Genomic DNA, 25,552 nt, shown 5'->3' with positions numbered 1-25,552 from the left:
AGTCTGGGGAAGAGGAGGCTCCTCTCTTCTAATACCTGAAAGGTGCTTACAAGTGAGAGCTGGGGCTGGTCTCTTTCTCACTGGTGACAGGTGACAGGATGAGGGGAAATGGCCTCAAGTTGGACAGGGGTAAATTTAGGTTGGACATTAGAAAACACTTCTTTGCAGAAAGGGTTGTAAAGCACTGGAATAGGTTCCCCAGGGAGGTGGTTGAGTCACTGTCCCTGGATGTGTTTAAGAGCCATTTGGATGTGGTGCTCAGGGACATGATTTAGCAGAGGGTTGTTATAGTTGGGGTAGTATGGTTAGGTTGTGGTTGGACTTGATGATCTCTAAGGTCTTTTCCAATCTGAGCAATACTATGATTCTGACATATCTAAAACATAGAAAGCACTACCACAGTTCTAGCTTTTTTAATGGCTTTCTTACATGTGACAGGCAGAAAGATTAAAGAACAAATAGTGTTAAGGAGGTTGCATAAGCCAACACTGACTGTTCTGTATGTGTTTTGAACAGCAGTGCAAATTTAGGTCTACTTGTCACCCAATTTGCAATTATTTTTAACATATTTTTTTTGCCTCATTCCTCTTGAAATGTACTCAAACACAGCATTCTCCTCGACAGCAAACATCTGTTATTAGTTTGCTGCTGTCTAAAGCAAATTAAATGAAAAATCAATTATGAACCTGTAAATAATTTCTAAGAAGCAATTCTGCCAAAGAACTCACACATAGGCAAAAAAATGTATCAAATACATCTATTGTTCTGATAGAAAAAGGGATACTTTCTGAATTACAGTCATACTATCAAGTAAGTTGAATTTAAAATGGTTTTTATGCAAAGTTATGCAGGAAACCTTGAAATGCTGAGGTATTTTGTGCCTAAAATGTGTTTAGATACGTAACTCAGCTTCTTTGTTCTAAGCATTTTTCCTTCCACCATATAAGCCACTTTCTTTTTTTTTCCTATGTATGATAATAAGATAATAATAAAATACGTTATGGGAATGCATATTTCAGACTTTAAAAAAATAACAGTAGACAATCCACATAGTTAGGAAAAAAAAACAAAAACAAAAAAAAACAAACAAAGCAAATTATCAAAATATTTCATTGGTAAAAGTTTAATTTCAACTTACTTACAAAAATGAAAAAATACTTTAACATTCACCATACAATTGAGCAACCTGGCCCTACCGACTATCAGCTATAGGAAGGCATTTAAGGAAATGACGGCTGTGTCAAAATGAAGGCTAACTTCAGGCATGTATGCTGCTTTAAAAAAAGAAAAGGAAGAAAAGGAAAAAAGAAAACCAAATAACCTCTTGTTTGCAGGAAGCTAGCGCTGCTTAGCCTAGTTTTTAAAGCTAATTACAAAATCCTCTTTCATACTGGTCCAGATGTCTTGACAATTTCTTCTTCTAACAGAACTGTGAAAGGAAAAGAAATTTTTATGAGGTCTCCGTAAAACTTATCTCTACATCTTTGCAAGAAGAAACAGTCATGTGACACTGTACTTTGGATATGGAAATTAGTATTCAAATCATTTGCTTATATCCTACAAATATGCTGTCACTCAAGCATTTTTATATAGAGACTTTTATAAATGCTACCTCACTAGGGGATTTAAGGACAAATGAACTTCTCTGTGCTGCATCAAATAACTTCTAAGCTTTATATATTATTTAGATATCTTGGAGCACAGATCTGAACTGCATTCAGTAACAGGAAACATAAAGCAAGACACAAAAGAATTCCTAATGCAGTAATCCTAATATCTGCTTTGCAGTATTATTCATATTAAAAAAACAGCAACCCTAACAAAATGAAGATAGCATGCAATATTAATATTATATCTTAAGTTGTAAACTCTACAGGCCTTCATTTCAGTGTTTCTCTACTTCATTACACTACAATCGTTCATGAGACAGCTTCAGTTGTTTTAACATCTTATAATTCCCATTTCTTGAAGTTTGGGGTTTGTTGTTTGTTTAAGACATGAAATACTACAATAAATTATCACTGTATTACACTTAACCCAATGCAGGAATATGGCAGCAGTCACTTTTTTTTATATTCCCTTTCTTTTTAGAGGAGAAAATAAAAGGGAAAAGAAACCCAACAAAATGCCTAAAAGGGCCTATTCTACCAATCAAAGCAGAGATGGTTGGAATATCTTTGGGAGAAGACTGGGAAAACAGAGTGGCTATCTTGCTGCTGCTTTTTATGGCAAAGCATAGTACTGTACCTAGATGTCACAAGGTCTAAGCCAGTGTCTTGACTTTTCTACCTCTAATTACCCTCAGCCAGAACTTGCAAATTCTCAACACCTTTGGCCACTGATAGTTTTCTAACATACAGCTATTTCAGAATATCAACATACGGTATCATTTATGGGTTAAGAAATAACCACAAGTCAACAGAAAAGCAACTGTCATTTATGGTAAAACATAAAATTAAGCACAAAGCCTGGTTGTCTGCTGTCAGGTATGCAGAACGGTCTAATAGCCTTACCTTCCATCTGTTTCCACATTCATTACAAACAACAAATGTTGTCATAGGTTCATCAGCACTGCGGGTTTGAACCTTTAGCAAAGGAAAGAGCCAGAGCAGAAAAGGAAAATTAGTATGTTCAACTTTTGTTAGCATGTGTTCAATGGAATGGTTTAAAATCAAAGTTTAATGTTAAGTAACTACATTTGGATAAGAATATAAGCTAACTTTGCATCCAGTTGAAACTATTTTGTTTGGACTACACAGTGATCATAAGCTTCTGTTTCGACAATTTTAGAAGCACTAAAATACCAATTTTGGTATAGAAACTGTTCATATATTTCTAGGAAAAAGATCTGCGGTGAAGCTACACTTTAAAGCTGCAGTTCAACTTTACTTATTGGATACTGACACAAAGGCTTAAAGCCTCGTGACTGAAACACAGCTTTTTGTTTGCAGTATCCTATACACAACACTAAACACAGCTGATCCCGTGATCAGTATTACATGCCCTGCAGCACTACACTTCTTGTAATATAATATGAAGAAGTTCAAAGTCAAAGTCTAGCATCAGTCAAAGGATAGATAATATTATATATACATATTCACTACCTCCATAAAAAATAAGGTTTACACATTGCAAACAGTGAAATAGTTCTCTATATGAAACCATATTATGAAAATTTAATCAGTAGAATTAGCAAAAACTCAGCAGAAATAAACTAGCACCTCACACTGCATACATAATCTGCTTAGATTTACATAAAATATCTGGTAAATTAATACAGTTGATACAACAAACATTCTTTATGTAAGCACACCTATGTAGGCCCAACTGCCTCCTTGTTTTGTATTCAGTTAGCATTTTGTAATGAAAACTTTTTTCTCTGACCATGTTTATACAGGACTTCAGCTTTGAGAAAGGAAAACGAATGCCCTGAATAACCACATACCTGGGTATATGTACAGTTCTTCTTTTTGCACTTGCCACATGTAAACAGATCAGTTTGGGTACCTCCTGTTTTGGCCATCTGGTGCTCTCTGATAGCCTCTTTGGTCAGATTTTTGCGCATTTCTTTCAACTCATCACTTGCCATTTCCTGTCACAGAAATAAACAGCACAGTTTAGTAGGGAGTTCTTGTTTTAAAGAAAATGAAGTGTGAACCACAGTTCCAATAAGCAGGATCTCAAAAATACTTATCTAGGGCTGGGTATAGGGGAGGGTGGGAAGCAGCAGAACACATATAAGCTGAACTAAAAAACTGAAATCAAATATTATCCATGCCTTTATTTTTCTTTCCTGTAACATTTAATTTTTCACTTCTGACTTTCTTTATAAATCAAAAGAAATCTAGACAGTGAGCATCTATTTGAATGGGAGTTTTTGTTGAAGTGTTCAAAATGTTCTTTCAATAATAAATCTAATTTGATTCAAAGGCCAATTCTCTTAGCTTCCTTCCCGCATCATTTCTGTATTCTATTTACTGTGAAGAGTTACCTTCAAAATTGTTTTACATAATCTGTCAAATCTCAGATAAGCTTTAAATCAACACTAAAAATGCCAATACGAGATGAACTGATCTTTAAAAGCATAGTGCTGCACCTTTCACAGAACAGTAGCAGAAGCTAGAATTTAAAAAACAAATGGCAAGACTGGCTAACATGGATGGTAGAGTTACATATCCATCAATAAGGGTGAATGGCTTAGTAACTTGAAGTCACTACCCTGAGCATAAGCCATCACCAACAGGCCAGAGAATCATAGAATCATTAGAGTTGGAAGGGGTCGCTTAAGGCCATCTAGTCCAACTCCCCTGCAATAAACAGGGACACCACAGCTACATCAGGTTGTCCAGGGCCTTATCCAACCTCGCTTTTGAAAGTCTTCAGGGACAGGGCATCAATCACATCACTGGGCAGCCTGTCCCAGTGCCTCACTACCCTCAGTGTAAGAATTTTTTTCCTTATCTCTAACCTAAATCTATCCTCTTTGAGTTTGAGGCCCATTGTGTTGTATTGCAGAGAATTCGGCAGAGAGCTTAACCTGACTCGCAGAGAAATCACATTTTCAGGAACCATTAAAATACACCACTTTCATTTCCTCTGCCCTCTATAATTCAGACTGTGGAAGCCATGACAAGTCTTAGTCCTTCAGAAGTACAAGCATTTTTATCAGTTAGGTAGCAGCTAGGACATAAGTCCAGTAGGGAAATAGTTCAAGATCTATGCCTTACTTACCTCCGCTGTCATTTTGGCAAATTTGTCAGGAGGTATGTTCCCACATAACACGTTTTTCCTTAGGTTTGGATTCTTTGCATCCTTGAGATTCGCTATCCTACTCCGTACCCTATTTTTGTATTTCATATCAGTGTTTTTTAATTCTTGAAAAATAGGTGCTTTAGATTTAAGGAACAAAACAAGTAAAACAGACCACTGCGGATTGGTTTTTTTTAGGGGGGAGCAACCTTTTTAAAGTAAAGCCCTTCCCCACACTCCCATCTCCAAACAACAGTTACTCTCTGCTCAACACAGCAGACAGTGCTTCACATCTTGCCAAAGCCTATTCACTGTTTAGCACATAGCTGGCAAAACGTGAATTTGGGGATAATAGGATTTAAACAAAAATTCTCAAAAATCACCCAAGGACTTAAACCCAGCTCCTTGATCTCATCTAATTACTAATATAAGTTCTGTATTAAAAGTAGAAATAGAAATCACACACACAGAGGTCCCTTTGTTTAGTTCGTGGTACTTTTCTAAGTACTGAATTTCAGTACTGATGCGTTAACACAGTTTGCTGGTTTTTGTTTTAAATGAAATAAAATACTCAAAATACAGATTAAGTGAACTATTTTTTAACAGTATCAGTGTTCTTTAATACTGTCATCCTAGAGTACAGAGAAGCCCAGCAAAGGATATCTTCTTCAATCTGAGAACCCAACTCTTCCTCATCAGCACCAATAGCAATGTAATCATCTGAGGAAAACAAAAGTTATAATATTAGCACTCTGATGATCTCAGCAGTATTTCACAGCACTGAGATCTAACTTGGAACATCAAAACAATGAATTATAAATAACTACACTGTATATCTTTTGATAAGGAAAGTTCGGTTGACTTATAAAAATCTGTTAACAGTACCTTTGTGAAGAAAAATCAATGAAATGATGAGCAACAAGAGTTGTTAAAAAAAAAAAAGAGTAGAATCACCTTAAATCCTTCAGACAAAATGATCTCTAGTTGAAAGACAAATAGTAATTAAAAACAACTTTGCTATACAGAAAAAAATAAAAGAAAAAGAAAACGCTGCCTTCTATCATGCTTGGCAATTACCCATCTGTACACACAGTGCATCTGTGTTTAGAATAGGCTACAATAATGAGAAAACATTCTGTATTGAGTTTCATCAATTCTTTCAGCCCACACAACACTAGCTATGTTTCATATGCATGTAAGAGAAAGATTTCTCTAGAAATATAGTAATTAAATATTATTGTTAAAAATATGTCAAGTAGGGAATGGCCATCAAATGTGCAAATTTGAAGAAATGAACCGTAGCAATATTGAAGACAAAACAACATGACCTATAACAGCTCCAGATAATTGTTTGCTGTTTCCGACCCAAACCCTTCCTCATAAAGACAGCTGCCTTTCCAACACAGCCTGGGACAAATTAGACACAATATGTGTTTTCCTCCTCCTCATTCTAACATGGGTGCACTTTGATGAGTAATAACAACACAGTTCCTTCTTGATCTCAGGCATAAGTCCATAGGACCAGAAAATAACCATATATTTCGAGACTGACATTAGACTTACGCATGATCAGCTAACACGTACAATAGGAAATAATTAGAAAAAGTATTATTGGAAACCTAGAGAAAATTCTAATTACACATAATTTCGAAAACCAAGAAGCTATATGCACCTTCTAAAAACCTGTTTGTCCTCTGAATTATACATCTGAGAGACCAGAAGTTTATGGTCCTTTGTCAGCCTTGATTTCTGCCTGTGTCAGAATTCATGTGAATTAAAAGTGAAGTACAAAACAGAGTGAAATAGAGTAAAAACGGATAATTTCAGAAGTCTGCTTACATTGAGTCAGACTACACTAAGCTAAGAACAGAGAAAAGTTCTTGCAGACCAGAACAGTGCATAGGAAAGAGTTCAGAGCTTGTACAACACTTGATTTGCTCATCATATAGCATAGCATACATCAGTTTAAAGACACACAAATGTACAGGATGGGGAAAAACAAAACAACAACAACAAAATCAAGCAATTTACAGATGCCTCAAAGGCAGGAAGATAAAACAATATAAGACTAACTGTGACTATATCCATGAAACTTCAAGGTTAAATCAAAACAGACAGGCAGCCTTCAAAATCAAGAATCTGAAGGCTCACAGGACCTCTAGAGTAAGAAAGGCAGTCACGCTTATGCTGACGCTCTCACTCAAAGATAAGATGAAAAAAAGCAGTTTCCATTAATAGAGTCAAATGAGGAATTGCAGAGGAAATAACTTCCTGTAATGAAGTTTTACTGTAGGCAAGATATCAGATGAACAGAAGCCACAAAATGTCCCATATCACCAGCTACAAGAAAGTAGTTCAATACACTCCCACGTTGCTGAGGTTACTCAGTTTATTGCATCTTGGGTGAACTGGCCTATGAGTATGCACACACAATGGGACAGAAGAAAGGGTACAGTAAACAGGGGCAGGAACAGAAGGAAGAAACAGTTAAAATTGAAAATATTTTGTCTACAGAGCTCACCTCCTGTTCTGAGAGCTGCAGAGAGCATTTCTCTACATTTCACTCGTACAGAATCCGAAGTGCTTGGAGCCCGAGGAAAGGAAGGGATGAAAGAATTTGAGGGAGCACTACCCTCCTCCTTCCTGCTGCTGGAATTGCTACTTGAACTGCTAAAACAAAAAGTAAAAACAAACAAAAACAAACCCAACCTAATATAAAATGGTTTTTTTGCTTTATTCAAATCATTTTTTTTGAGGGGAAAACACAGATTTTTGCTATAAATATTAAATGATATTAATAGAAAATAAAACACAAGACACCGTCTAAAAGCTATTTATAGCTTTAGAGTCAATACAATTTTAAAAGTGTCTTCAGAATATTTACCAGGGTATTCCACACATCAGAGACAGCAGATATTTAATCACATCAGGTGGATACTTATATATAAGTTTTAACTCACAGTTCTCAACGTTAACATGAAAACGTTTTTTCATTCAAGGAACCTCACTTTAAAAAACACTGAGGAAATATCATGCTAACATTCAGTCTGTTGAATTGGTACTATGGTTCCTGGAAGTTCCGCATACTCCGAAAGTTTTCTTCTAGCATTGGGACAAATAGAGGCCACACTTTGAAAATGGCTGCTGTAAACTGATTCACTACAAAAAGAAGTATGTAGATAATCTGGACTTGTTGATTCTACTTCGCAAATACTCTTCAGCACCTCAAGTGCCACTTACATGGGCTCATCTTTCTGACAACGTATATTTTGCACCAAAAAAGGTGCAGAATGAGACTGTTTATCAAACATAAAAGCTGACAAAAGAAGTATTCTAAACCTCTAACGTATGTAATTACCACAAAGTTGTAACTGAAAGCTACACTTCACAAAGCTCAGTACTAGTATTGAGAGAGGAAGGAGTCTCTGACAGATAAGACAGAATAAACAATAACTAGTCTGACCATATCTTGTCCTGTGGCTTTCATCTTTTCTTAGTGTGTCAGCAGCAGCCGGATCTTCTTCCCTAGCAACACACCATTTTTTGTACAACTGTACATATTTCACAAAATAATGTGGAAGTCATCTCTAATATTTAAACTTTTGGTCCAAACATATGTGAAAACTGGTTGATTTTTCAAGTTAATCCTAATTTATACTGAACAAAATTATTTGTCCTCGAGAATTAAGTACCTTTCCTCTCTTGCTTCAGGGCTGTTTTGTGAGGAAGATGCAGGCTCCTTTTTCTTTTCTTCAGAATCTTTATCAGTTGAAGGTCCATCTGGGAATACAAAACATGAGAAACTTTTACTCAGAAATTGATTTAAAGCAGTGGTAGAATATCTCTGATAATTTCTGAGCCAGTTAGACGTGCCATCAGCTCCTACTCTCTGATTTGACTCTCTCTTGCAGTACAGCTTTCCACCTCTCACACCCTTGCCGACCCAGCATACAAAAATCAAATCCTTCAGGTCAAGTCCAGCACCTCCTTTAACTGGCAGTGAAGACATGATAAAAAAGATTCTGAAGGAGCTTGATGTTAAATCAGCCGCCTGCTTTGGCTTGCTTTCTCCACTACCTACAGAAAGAGCCCAGTGACACTGCCATCACTCACCTAATTTTTGCGGATTTCTCCTTCTGAGCTCTCATAGATCTGTCATTGCACACCTAACTCTGTAGAGTGTTATTACCTGGTTGAACTTATTATTAATTTTACTAGAGAAATAAACTCAAAGAAAAGAAGAGAAAATGTCAGGCACAAACTGGATATCTAAACCCTTGCTTAAGCATCAAAAAAGAACCTAATTTCCTGAAGGATCCTATCCCCATGTTTCTCATGGGTACTTGTGGTATGGAACACACAGATTCAGGTCTCTTCTTATTCAAGCACTTAAAGCACACATCAAGTATTCCATCTCCAGCTGTAACCAAAAATCACTGACTACAAAACAGTCTGAAAGCCAGGCAAGTCCATAAAATTCTCCAGAATACTTCCTACAGGGATGTATGTGTATATATACTCCCATTATATATTATTATATATTTTGAGTGATTGTCTTTAATAAACTGGAAGTGTTATTAAAAATAATAATAAAATCCTAAGATACTGGTTCAATCAAATTATTTATTTAAAAAAAAAAAAAGCCACTAAAAAAGCAAACAAAGTATAAGCAGAATAGACTGCAGAAGTTTCTTGCTGTGACACCCAAAGACACTGTACTCAGAGAAAGGAAACAAACCCATGATCCATTTTTAACACGCACATTCACAACTAGTCTCCATGGCTACAAACACTTACATGATAAATACATTTTAAAATATTCTATATATGCATGTTATCTCATCTACTCCCATCTCAAGCACATGACAATTTTTGCTGGAGGTTTTTAGACAGATCTATTGGTATGTATCTTGGGGTAAGCACTTGTGAACATTTTCTGATACCCTTATCGTGTATTTCACTTATGTAGGGCAAAGCAAACATGAGACCAGGGGGTAAAGTAGGAGGTAAAATCATGGCTCTTTCTAACCTGCAGAGCAGCCTATGCAAGCATGTCTCAAACAAAAGGTCAAACTTCAGCAGCTGAGACAACTGAACCATCTTCAGCAAATATGAGTTCGAAATTACACTATCTTTAATCTCTCAGAGTTTATATATATTTCTCTTAAATCCAGCTTCATAAATCTGAAAACAAAAACATCCTCTACTTAGTAGAAATGTTCTTACTAAGTCGCTCACTTTTATGCATCACACATTGAAAGTATTGAGGAGATTCAGTGCAAAGCAGTATTTATTCTTAAACTCACATGTGAACAAGGATTCCTTATTTTATTAATTACATACTGTTCTTTTGTCAACACAGTGTTTAACAGTCTGCTGGGCAGCATTACAGCTTTTCATTGGGGGAAAAATATATTTATCCTTGAGAAATGAAGGTCTCTTCTAATTAGCTTTTTACATCCAGCGGCCAGATTCTGGAGCAAAGGAAGAATGGCAGCTAATGGGAACTACAAACAACCACAGGAATCTAACAAAGAAAGACGGAAAAGCAGCCTGTGACAGACATTTAAAAATTCAAATGAGCAAGTAATTCACATCAGGAAACATAAAGAATCAGATCAATATTTAGAATTGTAATATAAATTATCTAAGATCTTTTGAAGAGGCATGGGTTGTTTTTTAATTGTACAGCTATTATAACTTACAACCCCTCCTCCCCCCCCTTTTTTTTTCCAGGAACAAACTGAAATTGTCACCAATTTTAGAAATGAAAGACATTATTTCAGTTTTAGCTGCTGCTGCTTCAGAAGCTGATTAACAACAAACACACACACACACACTTGAGGGTTTTTCTTCCTTTTTTAAACAACACAAGTTAATTTATAGTAATATCCGGCAAACTGAAGGCTCGCAAATACAACTCCAGTCTATAAGAAGGACAGGAAGGATGATCAAGGGAATTACAGGCTTGTATGTCTGACCTCAGTACCAAGGAATGCCATGGAGCAGACTATCTTGAATGTCATTATATAGCACATACAGGACAACCCAGTGATCAGACACAGTCAGCACAGGTATATGAAAAACAAGTGCTGCCTAATTAACCTTATCTCCCATGATGAGATGACCTGCTTAAAAGATGAGAGGGTATCTGTCGATATTGTATACCTTGACTTTAGTGAAGTATTTGACAGTTTCCCATATTTACTGGAGAAACTGGCTGCTCACGGCTTGGACAGCTGTACAATATGTTGGGCGAAGAACTGGCTGGATGGTCAGGTTCAAAGAGTCACAGTGAATAGAGTTTAATCCAGTTGTTGACCAGTCATCAATGGTGCTTCCCCATGAGTGAGCACTGGGTCAGTTTTGTTTAACATTTTTATCATAAATCTGGATGAGGGGATGGAGAGCACATTCAGTAAGGTGACAGACAAAAACAGGTTAGGCAGGACTGTCAATTTACTTGAGAGTATAAAGGCTGAGCAGAGGGACTGGTTGCATCCAATTATCTAACATTCAGTATCTAACCCAGTGCTGGGTCCTTGCTTGGATGACAGCAACATCACACAGCAATAGAGGCCAGGGGAAAAGGGGCTGCAAAGCTGTCTAGCAGGAAAGAACCTGGGGGTGCTGGCTCAGCAGCTGGCTGAATGTGAACCAGTCATGCGCCAAGGTTGCCTAGAAGGCCAATAGCTCCTGGTTTGTATGAAATAGAGCATGACCTAGACAGTAGTGACTGTCTCTGTGTACACCAAACTGTTTAGACTGAACTTTTAGTACAGTCCGTTGAGAGCTCCTCACTACATGAAGGAGACTGTGTCACTCAAGAAGGGGCAGAGAAGAGCAGCAAAGCTGGTGAAGGGACTAGAAAACAAGGTTTAATGAGGAATGACTGAGGGAACAGAGTTTCCTTAGTTTGTAGATGAGATAGCTGAGGGGAGACCTCTTTGCTCCCTAAATATCCCTGAAAGGGAGTTATACAGAGGAGGATGCTGCTCTCTTCTTCACATGCCTAGTAACTGGACATGAGGAAAAAGTCTCAAGTTTTGCTACGGGAGGTTCAGATTGTATATCAGGAAGAATTTTTTCAAAGAGAGAGGAGCCAATCATTGGAACAGGCTGATCAGGACTGAGGCAATCTTGGAGGTATTTAAGAGATGTGTGGGCAGAGCACTAAGGCACATGGTTTAGCAATGGGACTCAGCAAATCAAGCTGATGGCTGGACTTGATGATCTTGATCATCTTTTACAAACCAAATGATTTGACAGCTCGTATATATATATATATATACTATATATAGTATACTATATACTATATATATAGTATACATAGTATATATATATATATACTATAGTATACTATATATATATATATACTATATATATAGTATACTATATATAGTATATATATAGTATATATATAGTATATATATAGTGTATATATATACTATAGTATACTATATATATATATACTATATATATATAGTATACTATATATAGTATATATATATATAGTATACTATATATACTATATATATATATATATATATACTATATATATATACTATATATATATATATATAGTATACTTTTATTTACATATATACACTTGAAGAACTCCTCATAACCAAAGTTGATGTTCATTGATTCATTTGTATAACGTATTCTACATTCTCAACTACTTGGCAAAACAATAACTCCTTGCAAATTCCACATTATGACACAATGTTATTTTATTCTGAGAACAGAATTTGCTTCTTCATCTAAATTGTGACCAAATAGGATGTGTGGTTTAACGTTTTTATAGCAACATCTGAAAGCAATCTTTCACTACAGCTCACACACTGACTCACTCCAGATAATGCCTGCGAGCCCTCTGCTGGGCAGCTTCTGACCTCACTTGAAAATCCATTTGTAACCCGGCATAGTTTTAAGCAAGCCATAAAAATCTGTTAAAACTCTGGTGATTCACAACCATATTTTGATTTCTAGTTTCCCATTCATCCTTAAAACATAAGTTCCAAAAGCATTCAACTAAGTACATGCAGCCTGAACAGAGATTCTTTCCTAAATTCCAAATGTCATTTATAAAAATAACTCACAAAGATTTCAGATCTCTGAGTACAATGCTTGGTATGATTAACAGCCATCCGCTTCTATTGTCATCTTTGATCCATATCATTTTACACGCACTATAAACCGCACAACCGAAACTGATTTCTCTAGCAGCTCAACATAGGGTATTTTGTATTCTTCTGAGAAAATCAAAACTAATGCTAAAACAGAATAACAGTACTTTGTAATATTCCCACCCAATAAGTCACAAAGCCCAGATAAGTCTTGTAATTCTGGAAGTTAAGTTCTAATAATTACTGAGCAGTGAAACATTTGACCTACTGCACTTCACTGTATGCTCTACATTGTCATCAACAAGAATCTAATTATGTCAGATTCCAATACAAACAGTGCTGCATGTCCAAAAATAATTTGATTTTATATTGTAAGTGCATAACCATAAGTGTTAACAGACTTGGTACAATCATGTACACGCAGCAATATCTACCCTGGTAACAAAAATTAGAGTAAGATAAAGCTAACATACTCCCTGTCCCAGGAAGAACATGTACAGTGCTGAATGTAGTCAAGTATTTGCTGTTTACTTTCCAGTTCCTCACATGTTTGAAATCACCTGATGTAAGCAGCCTAAAGGTACATTCTCACAATTGTCTTTGAACAATCTGAATGTAGCAAGCCAATAAAAGGGCACCTTTTGAAGTTCCACCTTTCCCCAGCTGTGTGCTACTGCTACAGTCCCTTTGCAAGAACTGCAAAAGGGCTGGATCATGAAACCGATAGTTGAAAAGAATTCAGAAGAAATAAACAAAATGATTAGTTTACAACTGCTGAGATCCCTTTTCTGACCTCTTTAGCACAGCAATGAGCAAGAAGGCCCCTCTGAGAAGGTAAGGAAAACCTCTTTCAGCTGCAGCCTACACTTGGATGAACGTATCATTACCATCAGACAACACAGATTTATACCAGTCTTTCACAGCAAGATGCTTTCATTGCAGTAATGGAAATAAAAGAAAAACTATTGGCTCACTAATTTGCAAATTTATTAAAACTATTACATTTTTAGAAACTACAGATTTACTTAGAGAAACATTCACTATCTCTAACAGAATTTTAAACTTAATTATTTTTTACTGTTTCTTCTCTTCACAAATGAGTTTATAACCAAACTTCAAAGGTTCTACGCTTCCACATGAGGTTCTGCATGAAATCTTCAGAGTACTTTTTACATTTGACAGAGGAAATAGTTAAGAAAAGGTTCGTTAGCTTTCAGTACTGCATTACAGTACTGCTCGCTCAACAGCATGCAGTGAAGCTTGAGAAATGAGTCATGTCACAGAAGCTGGTTTCCTACTGTTTGTCAGCACAAGTCAATGCATATTAACTTTGCTTTTGACTATATTTGTACAGTAATCATCTGTGATAGTCAAAGAAGTTAAAATAACCAATAACCTACCTCAGAACAGATAGTTTCAATACTTAAGCAAGAGCACAACTGTTTCTGAAGAACAGAAGCATAAGGATCTGTATCAAGTCCATATATAGTTGAAATACACAAAAGTAGTTAAAAAACAAAAAGGCTGATGTGCCATACCTAACAGTTTCTTCCAAGATTTGATCAAAGATTTTGCTAAAGATGTAACTTCTTCATCTGTGCTTTGCTTGCGAATTGCGTTCACTGACATTCCAATTCTGGTAGTCTGCAACAGAAATAAAAATATACTCTATAAAAAGAGGCATGAAGATAATTGATTAACATTTCTAAAGCCGCTGTTTAGACAACTTTATTTTAAAGGGATGTATTTTTATTTATCTTTATGATTATCAGTACATTTCACAAAGAAATACCACACTACCATTTGTCTCCATCACAGAAGGTCAGAGCTAAGGGAAATTGGCTGAAGTTTTTCTGTCCCTTAAGCACTTCAAAGCAACTCTACAGACTACTGACATAAACTAAGCATGGCATTCAGTCTATATTCCCATTTACTGGCTATGGAAGAAGCCGTACTATCATGCTGGGAGCGATCACGTTTTAGGTTCCAAGTCATTTTGGCAACAGTGAGACCTATTAAAATTTTACTCAGAGTTTTCTGCTTTCAGGTAGAAACAATAAGAAAAGCCTGTTCTTTTGAAAAGGCCAAGCTGGTGACAGGCTTTAAAGCTTTGGCACTACTGCCACCTATAGAGTGAAGATGAGATTTATTTATGAGTGACTTAAGATTTTTTTTTTTTTTCTTTTTAAGAACTATAACTTATGGATATAAATTTGGTAAACAGCAGTAAAAGATTCATTTTAGAATATTTTCAGCTAACACCTTAATATAAAAAATAGAACACTTCCACACTTTTAGCTTTGGGAAAGAAGCATTTAGTACAATTATTGTACTACAAGATCATATCTTGAACGATGACTATATTTTTACATCGTTCTTAAGATGCCCAGCTTTGCTGCATTTATTAATTGCCAGACTCACTAAGTACAATTTATTCTATTTACTTTTGCAGTGGCTTTTCATAAATATCTTCTCCTTTTCCTTTAAAGGAAAAGTTAAATCTCAGCATTACACTAAAAAAGGAAATAATTTGTTCCCGTAAATTACCCCTTACAGCCCACACAGAACACTTCTCTAGAGCACTCTGGATGTGCTAAATGACTGGAAATGAACTGAAATCTTCAGCAGATATTTCAGCAAATTTTAGGTCTGAACGTTAGTTCTGAACATATTTTAGACTGAAGAAAACAGATGGCTACTCACACGTAACTAAGGTTTTTCAGGATGGACTTTGTGCACACACACATTGACAGATAGCATCAAAGAGGTGCAGAAGTTCTTCCACTTTTCACCTTTCCTCCCCATGGCTGAGCACTGAGGACAGGCCAAGGACTTCACTCATGGGCAGATATTTGGAGTTTCTTTATTACTGCCTGCACTCACTTTCCATGACATGCTTCAGCAACTAGCTAAGTATCACACAAAGTCCTCAACAGAGCAGAACTGATCAATTGCTGCTTATTATTCACAAAAATAATTAGAAGGCTAGAGCACCTCCCATATGATGACAAGCTGAGGGAGCTGGGCTTGTTCAGCCTGAAGCAGAGAAGGTTGTGGGGTGACTTCATTGCAGCCTTCCTGTACCCAGAGGGAGCTTTCAAACAAGAGATGAGCCAACTCTTTGAAAGAATAGATAATAGCAGGACAGTGGTTTTCAGTTGAAGGAGGGAAGGGTTAGGTTGGATGTCAAGGGGAAGTTCTTTACTATAAGAGTGGAGAGGTGCTGGAAGAGGCTGCCTAGAGAGACTGTGGATGCCCCATCCCTGAAGGTGTTCAAGATCAGGTTGGATGGAGCCCTGGGCAGCCTGGTCCGGTATTAAATATGGAGGTTGGTGGTCCTGCCTGTCACACGGGGGTTGGAGCTTCATGATCCTTGAGGTCCCTTCCAGCCCAAGCCATTCTATGATTCTATGATTATGTTTAGACTATAAAGATAACATATTATAAACTCTTAAATAGTCTTATTAAGACTCTTAATAGTCTTATTAGAGAAGGGATGAGACACCAAAGCTACAAGCATAGCCAAAGAAATAAAACTCAGAATTAATTAGACTGATCATTTTTTTCCCTGATCATGCAAGCGGGACTGATGATAACAACTGCTTGAACTCTCAGCTTTCTTAAGGTTATATGTAAACACACTTCCTTTGTTTTTATACAGAACAACTGATTTGGTATCACCTAAAAGCTAAGAGGGAGTGATCCTCCAATTTATTTACCTGCAAACTAATGCAAGCAATCACAAAAGGTCAGTTATATTCACCAAATTACTGCTTCTACTACACATCAGCCATCAGCATTTAAAATTCCCTCAGTCTTCCAACCTAAGGAACTGCTACTATGAGAATCATTTCAAGTCAAAGACTCTGGTATCTTAGCCTAGTTCAATTTAACCCCTGAAATTCAATTACCTCTGTGCCATGTGCAGGTATCTGAAAACTCTCCTCTTCAAATGAATCATTCTTCCCTACTTGAAATTCCTCAGCACTTCTTGTTTGTGCTTATTGTGTTCTATTTATGAAAAGTAAAGAAACTCAGACTTGCATAAACATCTGTTTTTTCCACCAAAGCATTCAGGCTGTAGGTCTAACAGCTCAGCCAAGCAGCTGAGGAAGAACAGCAATCACTAAAGCAAGCTGAGATGTTACCAACTTGAAATTGCAATGTAGTAATAAGACAGAGAATTTGGAGAACTTGGCTCAAAGGACAAATAAAGCCCTTGAGAATAACCACATCCACATTCCCAGGTCTCCACAGCTTGCCAGTGAACCGACAAGTAATTAACAAGGACTGCATTTCACAGCTCGGTTTTGTGTAGGGGTGTGCACATGCATGTGTGTAATGTCCAGTAAAACCTGCTGGTTCAAATGAGGACATCTACCTCACTCACTGTCTAGCTGCGCGCTACCTACAATTAAGATCTGAGAACCAATGTACTTATTATTATGCAGCTGCTAGTAAACTGCATGTGACACGAGCTGCTGGCTGTTCACACTGGTGAGCAAGCTTACACATAACCTGTGGGATGTGAAACAGATTATTCTATGTAACTGCTTCATTTTTGTGACAGAAGTCTAATAAGACAGACTCGTGACACAAGCACTAGCCCAAATTGCTGAAGTGTACTTTCCCACTCCATGCAGTTGTAAGTTGTCAGAGGGTGCCCCCAGTTCAGACTAAAGTGACAGTCGTGCTGTATGATGAACTGTCCCTTCTCTTACTGCAAAGGCATAATGAAACTGCCTCACCAGTCAGAAATGCTCTTCTCTGTGTAGGTAATTTTGAAATGGTTTTCCCTCGTGTCCTGTGCCAGTCCAAATATATCAGTCGTATGATACCTCAGTCTACACAGAGGAAGTTAGCGCTCCCATTCTCTCACTGTCATTCCCCTTGACATTAGCACACCAATGAGCACTAGCTAGCAGAGCCAGTAGTGTGATTACTTCACATTTGAACCATTGCTCCAAGTCCTCCATTGCTTAAGCAATTTTGGGGCACTATGAGAAAACATACAGCAGATTTTACATACTTAAAAACTCAACATAAATAACACAAATTTCAATACACCTCAGGTATTTATAAACCTGGATCAAGTCCCCTCTCAGCCTTCTTTTTTCAAGGATAAACAGACCCAGTTCCCTAAGTCTCTCCTCATAGGGGAGATGCTCCAGGCCCCTCACCATCTTAGTGGCCCTCCGCTGGACTCTTTCCAAGAGATCCCTGTCTTTTTTGTACTGGGGAGCCCAGAACTGGACACAATATTCCAGATGGTGCCTCACCAGGGCAGAGTAGAGGGGGAGGATCACCTCCTTTGACCTGCTGGACGTGCTTTTTTTAATACACCCCAGTATGCCCTTGGCTTTTTTGGCTAAAAGGGCACACTGCTGGCTCATGGTCAATCTGTCGTCCACCAGGACGCCCAGGTCCCTCTCAGCAGAGCTCCTCTCCAGCAGGTCTTCCCCCAGCCTGTACTGGTGCATGCAATTATTTCTACCCAGGTGCAAGACTCTACATTTAGTGCAGTGTTGTGCTAACTAATGCAAAAAGGTGAAACTTTCTAATTCTAATATTAAATGGCAACCAGTAGTACTAATAATGTACTGAAATAAAAACATTCTACAAATACATAGGTAAGACTGACACTACTTAGCTTTTTCCAGCTAATTCTGCATCTGCAAATTAAACATCACTTAAAAAGAATGTTACTTTCCAGTCTTTTCCAATTTAAGTGGCTACCACAGCAAAAAAACTGAACGTCTGCTAATTTCTGCTATTTGCAAATACAGAGATGAGTAATCTCCAGTGAATATGGAACAAAAGTTTATCACTGCAGAACTACATAACCAGCTCTAAAACTTTACACGTAAATAAAGTTCACTGATGCACTTTTTGGAAAGAATTTCTAAAAGTAATATGTAAGAGATGTAGATATAAGCAAAATGAGAATGTAATGCATGTAAGTGAGAGAGGCTGTCCTGCACCATCACATCCCATGCAGAGGATACAAAATTGCTATTGTAACTAATTGAAGAATACTCAAAGGTATGGGGTTAAAAATGCAATGGTAAAACACAACCTATTGAAGGTATGAACTAAGGTTCTCCTCACAGTCCAGAAACAGAACTAAGTTTAAGAACTTGATAATGGAAGAAAGCACTTCAGAGCCCTAAATCATAGTGAAATAATTCTATTCAGCCAAAATAGCGACGATTCTTCAAGAGGTTTCTCCACAGGAATCTATTTAAATAATGCAATCTTCCAAATTTGCTGGCTTCAATTTCATTATTACAGAGATAACTTTTGCAACATAACAATAAAAGAAGTTGTACCTGTAATAACTCAAGGGTCATAGGGATATTCTTAAGCTCCTTTAATAAATCAAGAGCTCCAGCCTGCAAAACAAACAAACAAAAAAGTCAAGTTAGTAGGAATCAAGAACTTCAAATACCGTACCAACAGCATATTCTTAGTCTTAAACATCACAGATTGGATCCAAACCATCAGCTCTCAATTTATCCACAGAAAAACCCCAGGAAAAGAAATATTCTGATTCACCAACTCTAAAAATTAACAGGCCTGAACTCAGAGATCACACTATTCACTAAAAGACTAGAGAAGTTTTATCCTGTATAATTCCCAGTGTATTCTATAAGTTGCTCCTTACAACAAATATCCCAGTAACAAAGCTGAGGAAGACTTGCTTATAAGTCTTATTTTCAACTGTTCACTTAAATATTAATTCAGTGAAACATACATACATTAGATCATATAGTTTGGTGCAGACAGATAACAGTATTCATCCTATATCACACTGGCCAAGCATCAGCTTCTTCCAGAATGGAAGCCAGAGCCCATCCTAATGCACTACAACATCTGAACCAACACTTTTGTTTAATATATGGCTGCCATGTGCCTGTCTTTATTCCTTTTGCACTACAATAAGGAAAGGTACAAACAAATACTGTATGAACACTGATTTTCAAGACAGATGAGCCTATTTCAGAGACTGCGCTTTTAGCTAATCTGCTACTATTTAGTTACTGTCTATACACACAGCTACGTTAACAAGTCATGCACTTGCCATGCTGGTCTTACTTCAAAGATTTCAAATACACGAGCAACAGGCTTCATGATTTACTCATTCACTTCAGCAAAGCTCTGCAGCACCCACTCCTCACCACACACAGGGCTGGCTGCCCAGCAGATGACAGCAGCCTCACAAAACTTAAGACACATCTGCTGTTATTCAAAGGCACGTGGTTCTCAGCCTGTGGCTTAAGGAGAGCAAGAAGGCAAAGGACTTCTCCCATAAGAAGCCACCGTACTTCAGTTAACTTCATCACACCCCTGCTTTTTTTTTTTTTTTTTTCTTTAATTTACATTTGTTTGGAAACAAATCCCAAATCCCCTCCTTTCAGTTCATTAGAATTCAATTCCCTTTTCTTTCATCATCATATCACAGTATCACAGTCTCGTGTGGGTTGGAAGGGACCTTAGAGATCATTGAGTCCAACCCCCGGAATTCGAGCCTCCTGTGTAGCAGAGCTGCACTTCTACCACTTGCACCACAGGGGATTCGAACCCGGGCCTCGGTGTTGCAAAGTGGCATTCCTACCACTTACTCAACATGTCCTATTTTGCTTACTGTATCTTCTTTTCCATACTTAAAATATACATTTTGCATATCTTTATTTGCATTTGTCCTGGTTTTAAAGTTCTCCCCAATCAACTTCTGACACTTGTTGCAAGGGAACTCAAGTAACCTGCTGCTGCACCTGCACTGTCCTACAATCTAAACCACTGAAGAAAACACACAAAACCACTAAGAGGCTGAGAAAAACAAAAGTGAAATTTCAGCATCACATCCAAACAGACGCAGATCGGGATGCTTTCAAGTTCCACTATGACCTCTTGTGAATGACAAGCAGCTAAAACAAAAGAAATGTAATTACTTCCTACCTAATAGAAACCTGATTCATAGAATCATAGAATTACCCAGGTTGGAAAAGACCTTGAAGATCATCAAATCCAACCGCAGCCTAACCAGTATCCTAACTCTAACAACCCTTCACTAAATCATATCCCTGAGCACCACATCCAGACGGCTCTTAAACACAACCAGAGATGGCGATTCAACCACCTCCCTGGGGAGCCCATTCCAGTACTTAACTACCCTTTCACTCATGAAACCAAAGCTCTTCTATTTTACTGTTACAGAAAGACCCCTAACTTCTATGCATGAAATACAAGACTTCCCCAAACTGAGCTACCACGCTAATCCATATCCTTCTCTTACCACCCATACGTGTGTTTTGTTTTCCATCGCAAACGCCTTTTAAAAGCCAAATAAGTTCATTAGCTTTAGGAATACAGAATAAAATGAAACTCAAGAAAATTTTCTTAGCCAAAAATACGCACCATATTCCAAAAAAATAAGAAGCCCCCTACCAAAAATACAATAATGAAGCACTCTTTACCCAGTAGCTGCCTATGTATCATGCCCTCAGATTCTCCAAATCCGTAATGCATTGATGCTTTCTAATCCTTAACTCTTTTCTAGTGAATTATATTAAGTGAACTAAATAATAGGTGCTTTACAGTTAAATCAGAATTAAAATCATATTACAATGATTATTATAAATCTTTTTCTTGCAAGGTATTCCTGGAATTTTATAGGAATTGAAAGACGAGGCCCCATTGCAGGTGGCTTCCAGCTTAGCTTACCTTTCATCTACACATTTAACAGATTATCCCTCTCTGCCTCCCTTAGATGATCAGATCATAACAACAGAAACGTGTTCTACGTGTATTGTTTGAAGTTAGGCTTCAGGCTGCAGAAAACGTAATATGTTTCTGAAGATTGTAGATCTATAGTTATAGATCTGAACACCTTCAGGTGTGGAGCCCTCAGTACAAGAAAGACATAGAGATTTTGGAAAGGGTCCAGAGGAGGGCCACAAAGATGATCAGGGGGCTGGAGCACCTCCCCTATGAGGACAGGCTGAGGGAGTTGGGCTTGTTCAGCCTAGAGAAGAGAAGGTTGCGGGGTGACCTCATTGCAGCCTTTCAGTACCTGAAGGGAACTTACTCCCAGGAGGGGAGTAAACTCTTCGAAAGGGCTGACAATAGCAGGACACAGGGAAATGGTTTTAAGTTAAAAGAGGGAAGATTTAGGTTGGATGTTAGGGGGAAGTTCTTTACTAGAAGAGTGGTTAGGTCCTGGAACAGGCTGCCCAGGGAGGTTGTGGATGCCCCGTCCTTGAAGGTGTTCAAGGCCAGGTTGGACGGGGCCCTGGGCAACCTGATCTAGTAAATGTGTATGTTTGGTGGCCCTGCCAGGCAGGGGGGTTGGAACTACATGATCCTTGAGGTCCCTTCCAACCCGGGTCATTCTGTGATATTCTGTGAAACATTTATTGACACAGACAACTTTATGTTTTCTTTTCTGAACTTATTCAACTGTTTTATCATCCATAGGTGATTTTTTTTTATACCTATTCATCAAAACGGAAGACAAGAAGGTGCACACAAGTGAGAGGAAGGAAGGTACAATACACATTTTAACCAAATCCCATTAATTCTGAAGATGTAGTGACATCTATTTCAAAAATGCAACCACCTGAAGCAACAGCAGAAATATGTATATCACTGTGAATTAAATACAAAACTCCATCGTTCTTTTGTCCTTTGAAATAAAAGAACTGTGTGCATCGCTTCAGTAAAATAGTTATGAAATCTGCCCAGATACAATTAAACCCTTCATCAAAGCAAGTCACCAAGATCCTGACTCAGGACGTGTGTCTGCTCTGAGCTCCTTTTCATTCCATCAAAAGAAATGCTGCGCAGCTCTCTGTCACAAGCACAGAGCCTCCCTGTGTAGGAGATTCTTTCCTGACATCAGGCTCCTGACGACTTCAGAGAGAAATGGCATCAAAGTCTTTTTTATTGATGGCTTCCATCGAATCTATCACAAAGACACACACAGAATGCACACTGACACACACACAAAAAGCGTTTCAGACTAAAATGCACGTTGGCAGCATAAAGGGTTTAAAGTTTCCTGTTCAGTCTTTGTTTCAATCATAGGATCATTAAGGTTGGAAAAGACCTCTAAGATCATCTAGTTCAACCGTCAGCCTATCCCCACCATGCTCACTAATCATATCCCTCAGCACCACATCTCCACAGTCCCTGAATACCTGCAGGGACAGTGGCTCCACCATTCCCCTGGGCAGCCTGATCCGATGCCTCACCCCTCTTTTAGGAAACTTCTCCTAATGTCTAACCTGAACCTCCCCTGGCAGCATCCCACTGATGCTTGTCTCATGGACATGGTGCTTACATGCACCAGAGCACCAGCATGTTCTCAGGTGCTGCTGAACTGCAGCTCTAAGTTTCCAAAATCCCCAGGAAATAGATGATGGTCAGTCACCAGGAGCATCCATAGGATCACTGCATGGGTGGCCATTTCCATGTTGCCTGGGAGACTTGCCTTCTGATGTCATAAGCCTCCCAGATAGCACTGAATTGACTGGATCTCACCATTCTCACTATCATGACATTCAAACGTTCTGTTTTCGGCATGTTTTTATCAGAATCACAGAATAGTTTGAGTTGGAAAGGACCTTAAAACCTATCTAGTTTCATCTGCCTGCCATAGGCAGGGCTGCCACTACTAGCTCAGGCTGTCTGAAGCCCCATCCAACCTGGCCACCAGGGATGGGGCAACACAGTTTCTCTGGGCAGACTGTGCCAGTGCCTCACCACCTCTGAGTTGAGAGCTTGCCCCCTAACATCTAATCTAAATCTACACTCCTTTAATTTAAAGTCACTAACCCTTGTTCCTTCTCAATGCTCTCTGACAAAGAGATTTCACAGCTTTCCTGTACGGACTATGATACATCCTAAGAAAGAATCGCTACAATATCAAGAGCCGGGAAAGTGAAACAATGAATCATTTGGTGCTTAAAAGCTGAAGGGCGGAGGAGAAAGGATTACTGTATCACAAAAAGCTTGCAGATAGGTTTTCTAATAGCAAGGAGGGATGCGAAACCCCTCTCATTGCGTGGAGTACTGCCGCCAGAACTTCAGCACCTGGGTGCAGCCTCCCGCACCAACCTTACTTAAAGTATCTGGTGCTGCTGTCGGCTATACAAAACTCAGTCCAATCAGTGGGAAACGAATACATTTTATTGCTTTAGCGCAACGAGGGGGGTGCTCAGCCCACGTGTGCCTCAGAACCCGACCAGCAGGACCAGGGCTCCTCAGTTAACCTTCATAGCTTTGAAACAGCACGGATCGCCTCGCCATCCGTGCTCGAACACGAAAACAATGTATCTGGACGAGAGACCCGCCCGCGCGTTTCCCCACCCAGCGGCTGAGTCGCCAGCCGCCTGCTCCGCAGGGCCCAGCACGGACACCTCCACAGCCCGGCAACAGGACACGAGGAGCCGGGCCAGGCGAAGCGACTCCAACCCCACCGCCAGGCTGAGGATGCCGCACGGAGCTCCCCGGACGGCGGCGGCCCCCGTGGGCCGAGCGGGGCCCGCTAAAGAGAAAGCAGCGCGGAGCCGGCAGGGTGCCGAGCCTCGCCCCGCCCCGGCTCACCGCGTTCTTTTTCTGCACCATCTTGTCCATCTTCTTAGCGATGCGGATGATCTCGTCCTCCGTCGTCATGGCTGCCAGGCCCGGCGTGGCAGCGGCACCCCCAGAGCCGGGCGGGAGGACGGGACGGCGGTAGGCCGGGATGGAGGCGGGCCGCGGCGCAGCGCCCCGACCCAGCAGCCCCAGCGGCGGCGCCAGGCAGCGCCCGCAGAGCGCCGGCAGCCGGAGCCACAGGCAGCGCTGCGGAGCGCCGACAGCGGGCGGGGAGGGGAGGGCCTCGGGCAGGGGGCGGTCCTACCCGCCTCAGCTTGTGAGAGAAATAGCGCTGAGGGAACGGCTATGGCTGCCAGGGAGAGCAAAGTGCAGTTCAATGAGCTGCTCGCTGCGTTGTCATCTCCAGTTCGGGGTGCTCGTGAGCCCTGAGGAAAAACACCTTCCACACAGCGTTACAGCCCAGCCGCCAGCATCATTCAGTCATTTTATGTTTTTGAGCTTACCCTCGGCTGTCCATTACAGCACTTCGCTTTAAACTGAAGGAAAATCCCTTCTTTCCTGAAGCCAGAAAGGTCTTTCAGAAAGCCTATGAATCACGGAGGATTTTAGATGGCAATTCTCGATGAGGTTCAGGACCCAGATCCAGTACAAGAGCAATGCAGACACAGCAGAAACCTTTACCTGAGCCCCACGTTATACTGCAGGGTGCTAAACGCCTCCTGGTCTTCACAATAGCCCAAGCCTTGTCTGTGTTCAACTGGGATATGTATCGATGAAGTTTGATGTAAATATATGATATGCACCATCAGTTAACTTCACAGAATCACAGAATTATCAAGGTTGGAAAAGACCTAGAAGATCATCTAGTCCAACCATTACCAATACTTCCCGGCTAAATCATATTCATCAACAGAACATCCATCCTTGACCATTAATTTGTTATCCTTAATTTTGTCGTCAGGAGAAAAACAAAACAAAACCATTGTTTAACTATTTTCACTGCATTTAATTCAAGAAGGCAGTCGGGATAGCTGCAGGTTACATAAAGATCACATGCAGATGATCCCCTGCTAAGG

General features: G+C 39.2%; 1 protein-coding gene across 3 annotated transcripts; it reads right to left on the bottom strand.

Annotated features, from left to right (window-relative positions):
- Window positions 1–1,107: 1,107 nt before the first annotated feature.
- TCEA1 (transcription elongation factor A1) lies at window positions 1,108–24,675 on the bottom strand. Of its 3 annotated transcripts, none has more exons than XR_014943387.1 (10): window positions 24,486–24,675; window positions 19,208–19,270; window positions 14,417–14,522; window positions 8,442–8,529; window positions 7,271–8,274; window positions 5,413–5,469; window positions 4,732–4,886; window positions 3,446–3,592; window positions 2,514–2,585; window positions 1,108–1,429 (listed from the first exon to the last, which is right to left on the bottom strand). XR_014943387.1 is itself a non-coding variant. In XM_015855598.3 (10 exons), exons 1-10 carry the CDS (start codon window positions 24,552–24,554, stop codon window positions 1,421–1,423), a joined length of 915 nt encoding a protein of 304 aa, XP_015711084.2. In that variant the 5' UTR covers window positions 24,555–24,675; the 3' UTR covers window positions 1,108–1,420. The 3 variants fall into 3 exon arrangements, 2 of the variants coding, with proteins under 2 accessions (XP_015711084.2, XP_015711085.2); XM_015855598.3 differs by having other exon boundaries at window positions 7,271–7,419; XM_015855599.3 differs by having other exon boundaries at window positions 7,271–7,416.
- Window positions 24,676–25,552: the final 877 nt, after the last annotated feature.

This window comes from Coturnix japonica, chromosome 2 (assembly GCF_054131305.1).
Source record: "Coturnix japonica strain WE chromosome 2, WE-NBRP24, whole genome shotgun sequence".
NCBI classification, from domain to species: Eukaryota; Metazoa; Chordata; class Aves; order Galliformes; family Phasianidae; genus Coturnix; species Coturnix japonica.
This window is presented reverse-complemented; position numbering and strand designations above follow the sequence as displayed.